This window comes from Ixodes scapularis, unplaced genomic scaffold (genome assembly GCF_016920785.2).
Source record: "Ixodes scapularis isolate PalLabHiFi unplaced genomic scaffold, ASM1692078v2 PGA_scaffold3__209_contigs__length_174095766, whole genome shotgun sequence".
Taxonomy (NCBI): Eukaryota; Metazoa; Arthropoda; class Arachnida; order Ixodida; family Ixodidae; genus Ixodes; species Ixodes scapularis.
The window spans coordinates 28,769,971-28,782,853 of NW_024609868.1; the positions used below are offsets into that span (position 1 = coordinate 28,769,971).

General features: G+C 46.4%; 1 protein-coding gene across 1 annotated transcript in view; it reads right to left on the bottom strand.

Moving 5' to 3' along the window:
* Positions 1–8,269: 8,269 nt before the first annotated feature.
* LOC8053309 (ornithine decarboxylase) overlaps positions 8,270–12,883 on the bottom strand; it is a 38,451-nt gene continuing 33,837 nt past the window's right edge. Inside the window, exons 7-9 of the mRNA XM_029992549.4 lie at positions 12,333–12,486; positions 9,292–9,395; positions 8,270–8,629 (exon numbers count right to left, since the gene is read on the bottom strand). Coding sequence (XP_029848409.2) covers positions 8,270–8,629; positions 9,292–9,395; positions 12,333–12,486 — 618 coding nt within the window. The remainder of the gene's footprint in view (positions 8,630–9,291; positions 9,396–12,332; positions 12,487–12,883) is intronic.

Genomic DNA, 12,883 nt, shown 5'->3' on the forward strand with positions numbered 1-12,883 from the left:
GAGGATACGGAGAGGGAGGGCCCCACTGTACCCTCCTCATCCGAATCCTCCCCTCCTCCCCTCCTCCTCCATACCCTTCCCTCCTCCTCATCTATACTCACCGCTCATCCTCCTCCCCTTCTCCTCCTTCTCCGTACCCTCCCCTCCTCCTCCTCCGTACCCTCTTCTCCTTTTCGGTTACGCCGACGGCGACGCCAACCAACACCTCCTAGAAGACAAGGCCGTAGCGCTCTTCTCGTGACGTCGCAAAGGAAGGCCATCGGGGGCGCGCGTCGAAGCGAATGCAACGCGCGTAGATCGACCGTCGTAACGCGTTTTTAGTCACATACGCGTGTCATATTAGCTAAAATGAAAGCTGCACATAGCAACGGGTCTAGAAAACATTTTATTACACGAGCAAAATATTACACCGCTAAATGATCGGTACGAAATGGCACGAGGTATGCGTACAAGACGTCTATAGAAAAATGTGATTGTTTTAAGTCGAAAACATTGAGTCATGCAATTATTGTTGTAGGAATGCATTTTATACAGAAATACTTCGACAAAATGGCGAGACACGCAGTTATTTGGAAACAGCAAAACAGAACAGTTAATTAAAGTAGAATTTTGGGCTAGTTGGTATTTCATGACTAAAGATTAAAACAGCGCAAGGACACGGACAAGTCCAAGAAGGTAGACAAACAAGGCGCTGGCGCCTTGTTTGTCAGCGCTTTGTTTGTCTACCTTCTTGTCTTGTCCGTGTCCTTGCGCGGTTTTAATCTTTAATCAAGAACAGTTAAAAATCAGTAGACGTAGTCAACGCGGACAAGGCAAGACAAGTGTTTCTCACGATCATGTAAGCGACGTTATCGCGTGCAGTTACTGAATTCTTGCATCATAACCCCGGCCACATGGCAAAATTAATGCAATTTCGATCGAATGACATTATGGGGTCGACAAATCCGCTTGCGGCGCTCGTATAAGCACTCAAGACCGCGAGCTGATTAAAACCTATATCACTGAATGAAAATATATTAACTTTTTCGTGTGGCAGGGGTACTAAACTTACTACTTAGTCTACTAATTTACTTCTCCCTATGGGGGCTCGAGCTGCCTTAGAACAAAACATAACATATTTTGTATATAATAATATTATTACCTTAACACAGTTAAGATTCTAGTATAAACGCGGAAAAGGCAATAAAATAACTTTAGTATAAATAAACACAGAACCACGAACAACGCACTTTCAATAATCACACAAACTTGTTTTTCACCTTCCAGTGAAAACTAGATTAGCGCGCATATTTACAAATGTCGACGCAACTGCACACGAATCATGACAAAAAACAAAATTGCAATCTATCATGCGATTAAAAAAAAACGATTGCAGCATCTTACTTGCGTCCTACATGACTAAGAAAGCCCGTAAATAAGTTGTTTCTCACCTGTCGATTGTATCCATACGTCCCACAATATCCGTGACGTACACATTTGAACACGAACTCCAAGAAGCCTCTCTCTGTCGAGAGAGGTCTATCGATTAATCGACCAGTCTTCGTTGGCTACTTGTCACACATGTCACTCAAACCGAAGCAGGACTTGTTTCACGAATCCACGTAAATGCCGTAGTATCAAGCAAACACAAAAAAAAAACTACCCGAGACTACGGTGATGACAGAAATACGACGGGAAACAAGTCTCAAAAGTACCACACACGAGAGCAGCGGCGACGAAAGGCTTGACGTTGTCGACCGATCTCTTGCTCGTGTGCGCTCCCTGCGACAATGACTGGATTTCTTTTCGGTTTCCTTCCCTTCTGAGATGTCTCAGTGTTCCTTTTCAGGCAGTCAGCAGCTCACACACAACGTAAATGGACCTTTTCCGAGAAGCGTTCTGCGCATGCGCGAGCGCCCGATGCCAAGCGGTAGAAGTCGGCACGAAAAAATCGAGGAAATTCGGAATGAGGCTGTAGATCGACGAGTAGAACACGTAATTGCAGCATATATATAATTGTGTTACACAAAAAAAGAAAGTGGACGGAAAGAAAAACACGACGTTTGGGTGGACGCTACGGATTTCCTTCTTTAAAGTCGCGCTAGGCCTACCTCGTTGCGTTGGGCACGCGACGCTGCTCAGAGAGCGAAGCAACTGGTAACGTAGCTCCCATTATCGATGGTAGCGCAGGTAGGTCACTTCCTTGATTTTTAGTTCGTGCAGCCACCGCCTGGTGCCGTCGGTATTTGGAAAAGGTCCATTTACTAGAATCGGAGCCATGTGGCATCGGCAGCATCGCATCCGGTCCTTTTGAAAAGTGTGGGGTGCTGCGGAACTGCACGTAGTCCCGCGGTTACGGGGATACTCATAAATATAAATTTGGTACTCTCAACCTTGGTAACGCGTTGTATATTACGTTTATATTATATATATAATAAATTTTATAAGACTGCGCCTTTAAAACGTATATTAATGCCGGATAAACGCGCATGAACACCACCGCGCCAAGGTACATTTTTTTCACGTCGATAGCGTATTCTCACGTAGTTGCGCCATGGACCTCCTTCCTCCGCCATTGTGACGTAACCTCTCAGAGCGCTCTGGCCTTCTTCTCTAGGAGGTGTTGCGCCAACGCCGCAAAACACGGAAACGAACGCCCAAGAGCTGCGCTCTAAAGAATTACGTCTGCGATATGACACGACGTTTCATGTTCTCACGTCATCCTCAGTGGCACATCGCCAACAACGTCTGTACGTCTCTACTCCGTCTCATTCTACGATGGAGTAAAGGCCAATGGTTTGGTAGGCGGGTCCATTTACGAGTCTGTTAGAAACAACGTGCTATATTTGCTCTGTCGTACGTATCAGTGCGCCAAGAATCGTCATGCGGAGGCGACTTTTTTGTCTGCTTCTCGACCCCTCGCGGCAACTTCGTCTGCTTGCTACCACTGAAGACTACTGAAGAGATAAATACCGTCTGGAAGCAATGGGGCGAAGAGAACCCGCAATCAAAACTAGTGAAGATGAAGATGAGTCGTATAGTGTTCGACACGGAAGCGTATGTGCGCACCGCGTGCGGAAGGGAAATGCGGGTCCGGGTACGTTTTACGTATACAAAAGTTGGATTGGACTGGATTGTTATGGCTAAGGCTTGGATTTGGATTTAGTGGCGTCCCCTTTGTAACGGGTGGCCGCTCGCCGGAAAATCCGGCGATGGCCTGCCAAAAAATGGCTTGCTCAGCCTGGTTTCCAGCCAAGCATAGCCGAGTTCTTGTTCTGTTGGAACTTCGGTCGGGTCTACGGTGTGGGGCAGGTCGATTTGGGTGGGGCAGGTCAAGGAGGTTAGAAGTACTAGGAGGGGGCACGTTGCAGTATTGGTGAAGCCTAGTCATAAAAAGTTTAAACGATTTTGTGCCCAGCGTGAACGCAGATCTCTCTGGCGATTGGTGCGCGTGACATGTCACGGATGGTTGATTGTAGAAGGACTCCTTGCAGGCTTGCGCGCGCTCCGTCCGGTAGGTTTTATCAGGTCGAAGTCTAGACTGTGGTGTATTCTAGTACCCCACAGCAAGACGAAGTCTAGCTACGGTCACGTGATGTGGTCACGTTGGCATGGTAAGTGAGGAGAGTAAGGAGGAAAATGAGAAAGAGGCGAGGCGTCAAGGGAGCATGGCTTGTGGAGGCTACGCGGCCGACGTCATGCCCTCTCCTACCCTTCTATTCTCCATGGGGCAGGTCGAGTTGGGCGAAACCACTTTATACCAGTGTTGCCTGCTCTCCATCCAACTTCTCCAAACAGTTGACATGTTTACGAAATATGGCAAGAATGTTTATGAAACTAAATACCGCGTACCTTTATTTCACAAATATAAAATAGCGCGCTACCTTAACAGACAACCATATGCGTTAAATTAGTGCTCTTCGTGCTCTGCGTATCGGAATTTCTCTCGCGCACTCTTTCGCAGTGCGCATGCAAGTTTTTCTGAGAGAGTGCACCGCCCGCCAGCCTTCGGCTCCATCGTAGGGTGACACGGACTATAGGGGTATATCTTCGGCACGGCTCCCCTCTGTACATCGCAATGATTGGTTCCCCGAGCGCTATGCGGGAAGGTCGACGTACCGGCATTTATCCAATGCCCAACGCGAACCTGTTCATCGTTTTGGAATGCAAGATCTCCCTTTCCCAACGCCGACATTGAGAAATCATTGTGCCACATTAAAAAACAAACAAAAAAAGCAACAAAAAAAAAACTGTAAGCCATTTTTGTTGGGTACGCGCGCGACGGAACGAGTGGGACTGTAATGTATAGTTCTAATTATTTGTTTTGTCTTAGGATAAGTTTTGACGGCGCCGCGGGATTCGCCGCATGTGAAAGGACAAAGCGCTTTGCTGTCAAAAATAAATTGCAACAGAAGAGGGCCGAAAGGCATGCATTTTTCACGCTCACAAATAACGTGTTTACCGATGGACAGGACACGGACATACAATTATGGAAGTGTTAACATTCCAACAATATATCGTACGTACCACACGATGAAGCGTTATCCGAAAAGAATTTATTTGAGAAAGATCTCAAATAACACAGTCACAGCCGACGACAGTCACATCTTGACAATCGGACGGAATCCGAGATGACTTCGTTTTGGGGCACGTTTTGGGGAGAGCTTCCTTTTTTCACAACCGCACCAAGGCAAAGAAACAAACGCAACTGACTCGTTTCTCACCCCAACCCGGACAACTATTTTTGGAGATGACTGAGGATTCTCCGCGGATTATCTCTGGGAGGGGGGAGAACAATCTTCGCAAAATCGCGTTGAGGGTCGTTCGACGTCATTCACCTCCTTCGTTTCCCGTGAATGTCGAGCAGAAAAGCTTGAATGGCAGGCACTTACCAGCATTATTTCTCACAATGGAAGATAACACAAAAAGGCTACGCAGCACGCATAAAAAAAATTAAGTGGAAACTTTCAAGTGGGGCGAGAAAACGTCGAATGCAAAACCGTAAAAAACGTAGGTAGAGAACCGGGCTGAGCGGGTCTTCACAGTCCCAGAGAGTGGCAGAACATTTCTAGCTGATAGAGGGCGCGAGAGTCGCACCAGCCGCATCAGCATCAGCAACATGGCGGCGGCCTAGGAGCGTTTTTTGGAAAGGTGTATAAGTAGAGGGAAAAATGTTTCTCTAATTTTAGCGGTGAATTTTTTTCCCTAAATTTAGCGGGGAAATTTTTCCGCTAAATTTAGCGGGGAAATGTTACAACTATATTTAGCGAACGTTTTCTTCTAAATGGGAGGGGAGGAGGAGGGCAGAACACGGAGGGGAAGGGGCATACCCTCTTCTCCGTACCCTTGCTACCTCCTCCTCAAGAGCTGCGCTCTAACTCGGCATTGCAGAGAATACTTGGGTTGCACGTGACGTCATTCAAAGAGCGGTCCGATCTCCACCAGAAAAGAGGGGAAGAGGGAGCTCCCCTCTTATCAGGATCCTCTTTTATGCCTCCCGGATTTGCACAGGCGTCCCTATTCTCCTCCTCTTACCTGGTGGTCAGAAATATGTAATGTGACGTCAGTGCAACCCATGTATTGTAAACGTCCTTCATTTTTTTTAAATTTTTTTAATGTAAAACATTTATAGGCTAAGTTTTCAGATGATGTTAAGCCACAAAATGAGGCCACATAGCTTCATGTCACGTGACCTATGTACACATTTAGTTTCCCCGCTACATTTAGCGGAAAGACTGACGTCACGTGACATGGTCGCGTGACCTATACGCAAATTCAGATTCACCGCTAGATTTAGCAGGAAAATCGATGTCACGTGAACTCAACAACAATTCAGTTTTCCCACTAAATTTATAGGGGAAAGTAACGTCACATGACTTCCTGACACCTGACCTATATACAAAATCAGCTTCCCCACTAAATTTAGCAGAAAAATTGACGTCACGTGACCTCATACCTAATGTTTAGTTTTCCCGCTAAAGTAAGTGGGGAAAATTATGTCACACGGCTTCATGACACGCGGGATTGACGTCACGGAGCACCGGTGGCGCTGCGATTGCGCCGGAGCTGGGTGGTGTGGGTGAAAGGGCGCACGTCTGGCGTAGGCGTCATAACATTTCAGCTTGCCTCAAAGCTGTGAAGCCATTTATTGCACCGAAAGATTAAGGGAAAGCAGCGGAGAGAGTTTCCACAAGTTCCCGGCTGGCTCTGCAAGGCGTAGAAGGTGGATAATATCCGTGTATGGAAAAGAATGGTCGCCTCGCGCGGACGACCGTTTGTGCAGCAAGTACTTTATTGAAGGCAAGTGTGGCTTCCATTTCGATCTCCGTGCCAATGCTTGCTTATGTTCAGGGAAACCGTGGTCTGATTGAGACCACCCAGATTTCGTTCCCACGTTGTTCGCGCACGAAGCACTGGCCAAGCGCTCGTCGGAGGCTCGCTACGCCCGTGCTATCAAGCGGAAGGAGATTGGCGACAGAACAGACAAGGCGTTACCGTCTGTCGTGCCTATTTGTGGTCATGAGGGTAAGAAAATTATCACACCTTGACTTGAAGAGTCTGTGTATATTAAATAAATTAATAAATACACTGCATCAGACTTACAGTTTGACGATTCCGCCGGCAGCGCGAAAACCGGCTCGAAGTAATCGTAAGCCTCCAGAGACTTGTACGCCTGCAGCGTGTCGGCCGTGAACTGACTTGGCGAAAGAAACTAAATAAACGACGACGTGAGCAGTCGACGTCGGCGGCAGCTTCACGTCGGAAGTCCAGCAGGTCTTGTTTACGGCGTGCGAATCGTCGAAGGCAACGCCGTCCACGCACAGTTTGTTTCCATACGGCTACCATTCAGGCTCGGGTAGTGAGCTCAAATAGCCGGGCATAACGTACGACATGCGTTGACTGGAAATACGACGCGCAAATAAAGCTAGAAGTGTTTCTACAACAGCAACAACGAGCGCACGCCACAGAACGTAATGGCGAACCAATGACGAAATCACGAAGATCCTGACCGCTTCTGCCCAAGTAGCTTCTGCGCATGCGCGGCCTTCCGGACGTGTTGGTAAACAGAGCCGCGCCGCGCGTCGGTCTATAAACAAATTCAATTTCCCTACTAAATTTAGCAAAAAAATTGACATCACGTGACACGGTTACGTGACCCATACGCAAGTGCAGTCTCCCCTATAGATTTTGCGGGAAAGTTGAAGTCACGGACGATGCCAATTCAGTTTTCCCGCAAATTTTAGCATGAAAAATGTCGTCACATGATTTCCTGTCACGTGACCTATACCCAAATTCAGTTTCTCCGCTAGGCTTAGCAAGAAAATTGACGTCGCGTGACCTCAACACCAATTCGGTTTCCCCGCTAAATTTAACGGGGAAACCGAATATGTGATATCATGTCACGTGAAATGATATCAGATGACATCATGTCACGTGACCTATACACAAATTCAATTTCCCGCAAAATTTAGCGGAAAGGTTTACGATGTTACGTGGCATATACGTAAATTCAGTTTCTCCACTAAATTTAACGGAAAAAATGACATCACGGGGCTTGATGTTACGTGACCTCCACACAAATTCAGTTTCCCCGCTAAATTTAGCGGGAGAGTTGACATGTGACCGGCCTCAGCCCGTCATTCCCCATCATCTGTGGACACAAGCCGACCCGACGAAAAAGTCAATAGGTCACTGAGCCAATGAGTCAATGTGGTGTGGAATATAATAGCGCTAAACCAAGAACGTTTCACGTAGCCCGGCCATCGAGGGGCCGTGTTCGTAGCAACACAATTGCAACAAAATTTGCGATACAGCTTTTTTTTTTTTTTTTTTTTTTTGTAAGTGCTCTTTTTTTATGTTTAGTGGAAAACGGGCGTAATCACCGATCGTTACGATTGGCGAAATCTACTTCTCATGCTTTAGTTACAGTGTCAGGAAACACAGGCAATGGCGTTTTGCTCGGTCACGAACTGTTTAACATTTCTGGAAAACGGAAAGCCATACTTCGTGATTTTAGGTAAAGCTTTAAATTACTGGCAACCATGATTTGAGGCACCAAGATGGCTGGCGCAGCGTTACTTTGAAGCGTAGCTTATTTGAAAGCTCTAGCAGACGCCATACGTTACAATTTCGATGATAGCTGCTTCAAGATTCATTTTATTTGAAGTGTTACAAGCCGGAATGTTAGCACCTGTGCCAGAGCCTTTATTTAAAAATGGGTGCACGAGCAAGAGGCTTCGCGTAATATCTTTCGAAGCCGACTTTAAAACCCGCCACGAGAGTCTATTTGCTACTCCGCACACAAGAACATGCCTGGCGCAGCCGACAAGCGTTTGAGATGCTGATTTTCTACGCGTCTGTGCTTCACTAGTTGCTCCATGTGGCCGTACCCACTCCGGACGCTCATCGACTTGAGGACCTGGCAGACCGCGGTGACCCCGGCGGCGGACGCGACGTAGTGGACGGGCGGGAAGCCGAATCCGTTGAAGCCCGAGGCTCCGACCAAAGTGTAGGCGCCCATGTTATCCATGAGTAGCCATTCGTTGACGAACACCTCGAAGAGCGGCTGTTTGTCCAAGATGCAGTCCAGGGGGTTGCAGGTGGCGCCCCACACCGTGCTCAGGAAGTTGCAGGGGCGCTCGTAAGGCGGCTGCGCATGCCCAGATGCTCGATTAGTGCTCGTGAGATTGTATATGCGGTAAAACTGTGATGGCGTGGGCGAGCTGGTGTAAATATACCATTTTATTGAACCCCATGAGACAAGGTGGTGAACGAGAAGAACTAAAAGTAAAAGATAAAATAACAGAGTCACACGAGGCGACGTCTCGAACTCAGCTGACTTGTTTATACAGTAGTTTTATACAGTAGCATTTTCATTGTATGTAACATTCTCAAGATCAACAACCAAACACCACTCACACAATAAGTTTTTGTGTGGCAACCTCCCCTCCCCCCCCCCCCCCCCTGCTTTAATTACCTGCATATACGCATACTTATGATCCTAGCTGCTTGAATATCCTTATTATTATATTATAAGATGAGATCCCTGAGGAATCCCACGAGAACTACGCGCACATGAAGACAGGACGGAAGGAGATGCCTCCCCTCTCAGTACTTCCTAAACAGTAACGATTACAAGCATTACATTTTGGCGTCGCGACCGAAGTATCAGGTTATGTTTTATATAGCAAAGCATGAACCAGACATTATTGTCTTTGACAGTCTCGCATTTCGTCTTTGGGTCAGTTTGTTTTTCTCCTTTTTTTTTCAAGGAAAATAATATGGACGGAAACCAATTCTCTACGCGCTTACGTTAAGGGGCCGCATTCCGATGTCCATGAATCGAAACAGGTCTCGGTTGATACAGTTGCAGAGGCTCTCGTTGATAAAGATGTCCTTGTGGTTGAGAAGTTTACCTGCGATGCAAGGTATGAAAAGTTGCTTGAGAAAAATAGGCCAAGTGCACCATTAGCAGCTGAAGGTCATTAGGTACAAAGCAACCACTTCACTGGTGCAATTAATGCAAGCATTCTTGTGGCTCGTGGCGTCACTAAAGGGGAGGGGAAGGGGAGTGTCGCGGCGGGCCACCGTGCCGTTGACCCTAGTGACGTCACGGTTTGTGACCTTCACTATTTGTTGGGTGAAATAAAAAATAGTCCTCAATCGGCTCACCGCAACGTTACTAGAACACTCAGTTGGGAAACTCGCCGTCGAAACCTGGGCCGCTAGCGTCCACCGAGACCGAGCTATATACAACAACAGTGCCACTCTTTATCATTTGCCTGTACTGTGGTCGCATTGAGCTTTTAGAAAGCATGTTTTTGCCTAAAAACAAGCGGAAAAGACTCTTTTTGTATGAAATTTGTTGGAGTTTAGTACAAAATGAAGAGCGCGTGTAATTTTTATCATCTTTAGTTTGCAAGGTTTTGCGGAACAATTCATATTGTTTTTATACAACCACGCCTCAGCGGTCCTTTCAGGTAGCGCGTCCCGACCTAGGTGCATTTTAACTTCAGTAGTAAGTCGCGGCGCGTCCACTGGGGAGTCGGGGGTGGCACCCCTGTAGCCTCTTCCGCTGTATCTGTTTCGGCACCAAAATAGCCGATGAAAGCCAAAACAGAAGTTACATGCAGTTCCTGGAGTGGCCGCTGCGGGAGAAATGGCGGCGTTGTGTTCGCCATTAGCTCGGTTCTGGTGGACAGATTGGGGCTACTTTTTCAGAGCAGTCTCTATGGGAGTTTCCCAACCGAGTGGTTCTAGTAACGTTGGCTCACCGTAAACAATGTTGATTCTGAGGACGGAGCACCCTATTTATCTGGCGTAAGATTAAGTCACCCAAACTTTGTTCTTATGCCATTTATCGGACAGACATTTTATTCTTCGGTATGTAACCTTCAATTATTGCACGGGCCTAATCACACCCAACCTCTTGGAGTGTTGCAGAGGTAAGGCCAATGTTTGATAAGAGCGTCTTCAGGGCTGGAATGTTTAGCGAAACGTAGTGTACACCTTTCTCGGCTTTTCCGGCAGATTTCATCCCTCTTTTTTTATACGAGAGCCTCCTTTGCGTGTAGAAAGCCACTTTTGTACACGTTACTGCAAAAAAAAAAAGTAATAGATTGCAATTACAATCACCCTTGCTTAAACAGTCTTAGATAAAGTAACTGGATTACTCGAGAAAAATGTAATTGCCCGTTACTTAAGAAAAAGTAGCCGCTACCTCTCTGATTACTTCAGCTTCTCAAAAGGAATAATATATCTGCTAGTAAAGACGGATTTTTCGTACTGTTCATTACTGCTAAGGATCACCGAGTTTTTTCGCAGGTAGTCAGCGAGTTTTTCGCCGGAGTTCTACGTTCGATTGTGTCCTTATGCTTTGCGCAACAAAGAAAAAAAACCACGGAAGTCCGCCATCATACGGTGATTCTTTGTGTTTACGTGGCTCGTCAGCCTCAGTCTAGAGAACGCTGGTGCTCAAAAATGGGATTTTTTTTCTTCTTTATTATGCGTCATATTATACTAATGTGAGTGCCCTCAGTAACACATCACGTCACAGGCATTTCTAGCAACCTGTGCTTTCTGTAAGAACACTTTAGGGTGGAATTGGTCGAAACCTGCATGGAAAACTGGTCGTAAAAGAACAGCACGCTCGTTGAGGGAAGTTTAGAGTATCACTAACACCTAGGAGCCCTGATAATGCCAAGAAACAGCGGGAAGACATTGAGAAGTTAATGGGCAGCGCCACCCTGTTTGTTCTGACATTCTTCGCTCCTCCCACCTTGTTCCGGCTCTGCTTGGGGCGCACTGGTGGGGATTTCCCAAAGGAGGAGGGACTAAAATGCAGGCTGCGTTAAAGGGGTACTCCGCCGATTTTCGAGCTACCTCAACTAACTATACTTTCTGACTCCCAGGCCTTTACCCTTTCTGGTATGCTATTTAGTATCGTGAAATTCATAATAGTTATTGCGAAATCGGCAAATGAAAATGTTGCAAAAACAGAAATTCAAATATACCCGCCCTTTTCTGGGCCGTGACGTCAGTGGAAGTTCAGCTTGCCAGTCGGGCGAGCAGTCTAAAAAATAGAATATGCCAATCATCTGTTCCGTGCTGGAGCGCGGGGACTGGAGCGAGCTTCCAAGGCATTCATTTGACACCATGAAACTGCTTCGAATCAGTTGGAAACAAATTCTACAGTCCAAAGAGTGAACCACTGCACTTCCAATGACGTCACTTTTTCATTGTTGCCAGTAGAGACTTTCAGTTTGAAAAACACGGTGAGGACCAAAATTGTAAATTCAATAACTTCGTGAAAAAAAATTATTTTGACCTAATATTTGGGATACTATTCTGGCGATGTTGTTTGGCGAGTTTAGCAAAATTTCAAGCAAATCGGGGACCATGAAGAAATCGGCGGAGTACCCCTTTAAAGGCTACCAAATTTATTGTATAGTGGAAGTACCTGCTGTCCTGGTTGTTCCTTTTTTTTTCACTCGAGAGTGTTGTAGTGCAAGCTGAAAGATCTTTTAAAGTTAGCTGCGGTACTTGGGATACTTGGCTGGAGGGGGACACCGGTGGAATGGAAGGCACATTTATTGAAATTGTCACTTTTTTACAATTATATCTTGTGTTTGGGCCCGGCTATTGGCTATGCAAAGTTAATGTCATAGGTGAAGGTATCTACAACAAAAAAAATTAATAGTCAGTGCCGCCTATGGGGATAATTAATTTTGTGCAAGCGAGAACCTCAGTGTCAAATGAATGGACAGCTTTAGTTGTTTATAACGTATTTCATTTCACTCCATTTACTGTCAAGTCAAAGTGAGAAATTGGTTACCTTGTCAGTTAAAACTCACCGCTGATTTCGATGTCTTTCCTCCTCTCGGCGACCACTCTCGTGACCAGCGTGTATGCTGAGGTGACAAAAAACTGTCCCGGTTCAGCGATCACACGGACTCCGCTCGAGGCCGGAAAGTACTCGTCGACGGCCAGCCGAATGGTTTCGCAAAGCTGCGATGAAACGAGTACCATGTTGACTGCTCTTGAGAACAAGGCTAACCTTCCTGAAATGCCCTCTTATTTTCGACAATTATTTACTCGTTTGATGGGAATTCTTTAGAGGTGCTTTCAGTCCGAAGACCTTTAAAGAATCGGGTAACCCGCGCATGCCGAGGGGCAGGCGCAACATCAGAATAGCAAGTTCATTCACCGATTCTATCAAGCAACGGTCTTCAGACTCAAGGCATTTAAAATTACCCTGAAAAAATTATATCAAACCGTTATGTTCAGCATCAGTACTTTCAATATACCGCGTAAAAAGTCGGAGAGAAAAAGCGTGGCTCGGTAGGGGAGGTAATGAAAGTTTAGTTTCTGCGGCTTGCTGTAAGAGGTGTTAAAAAGATACGCG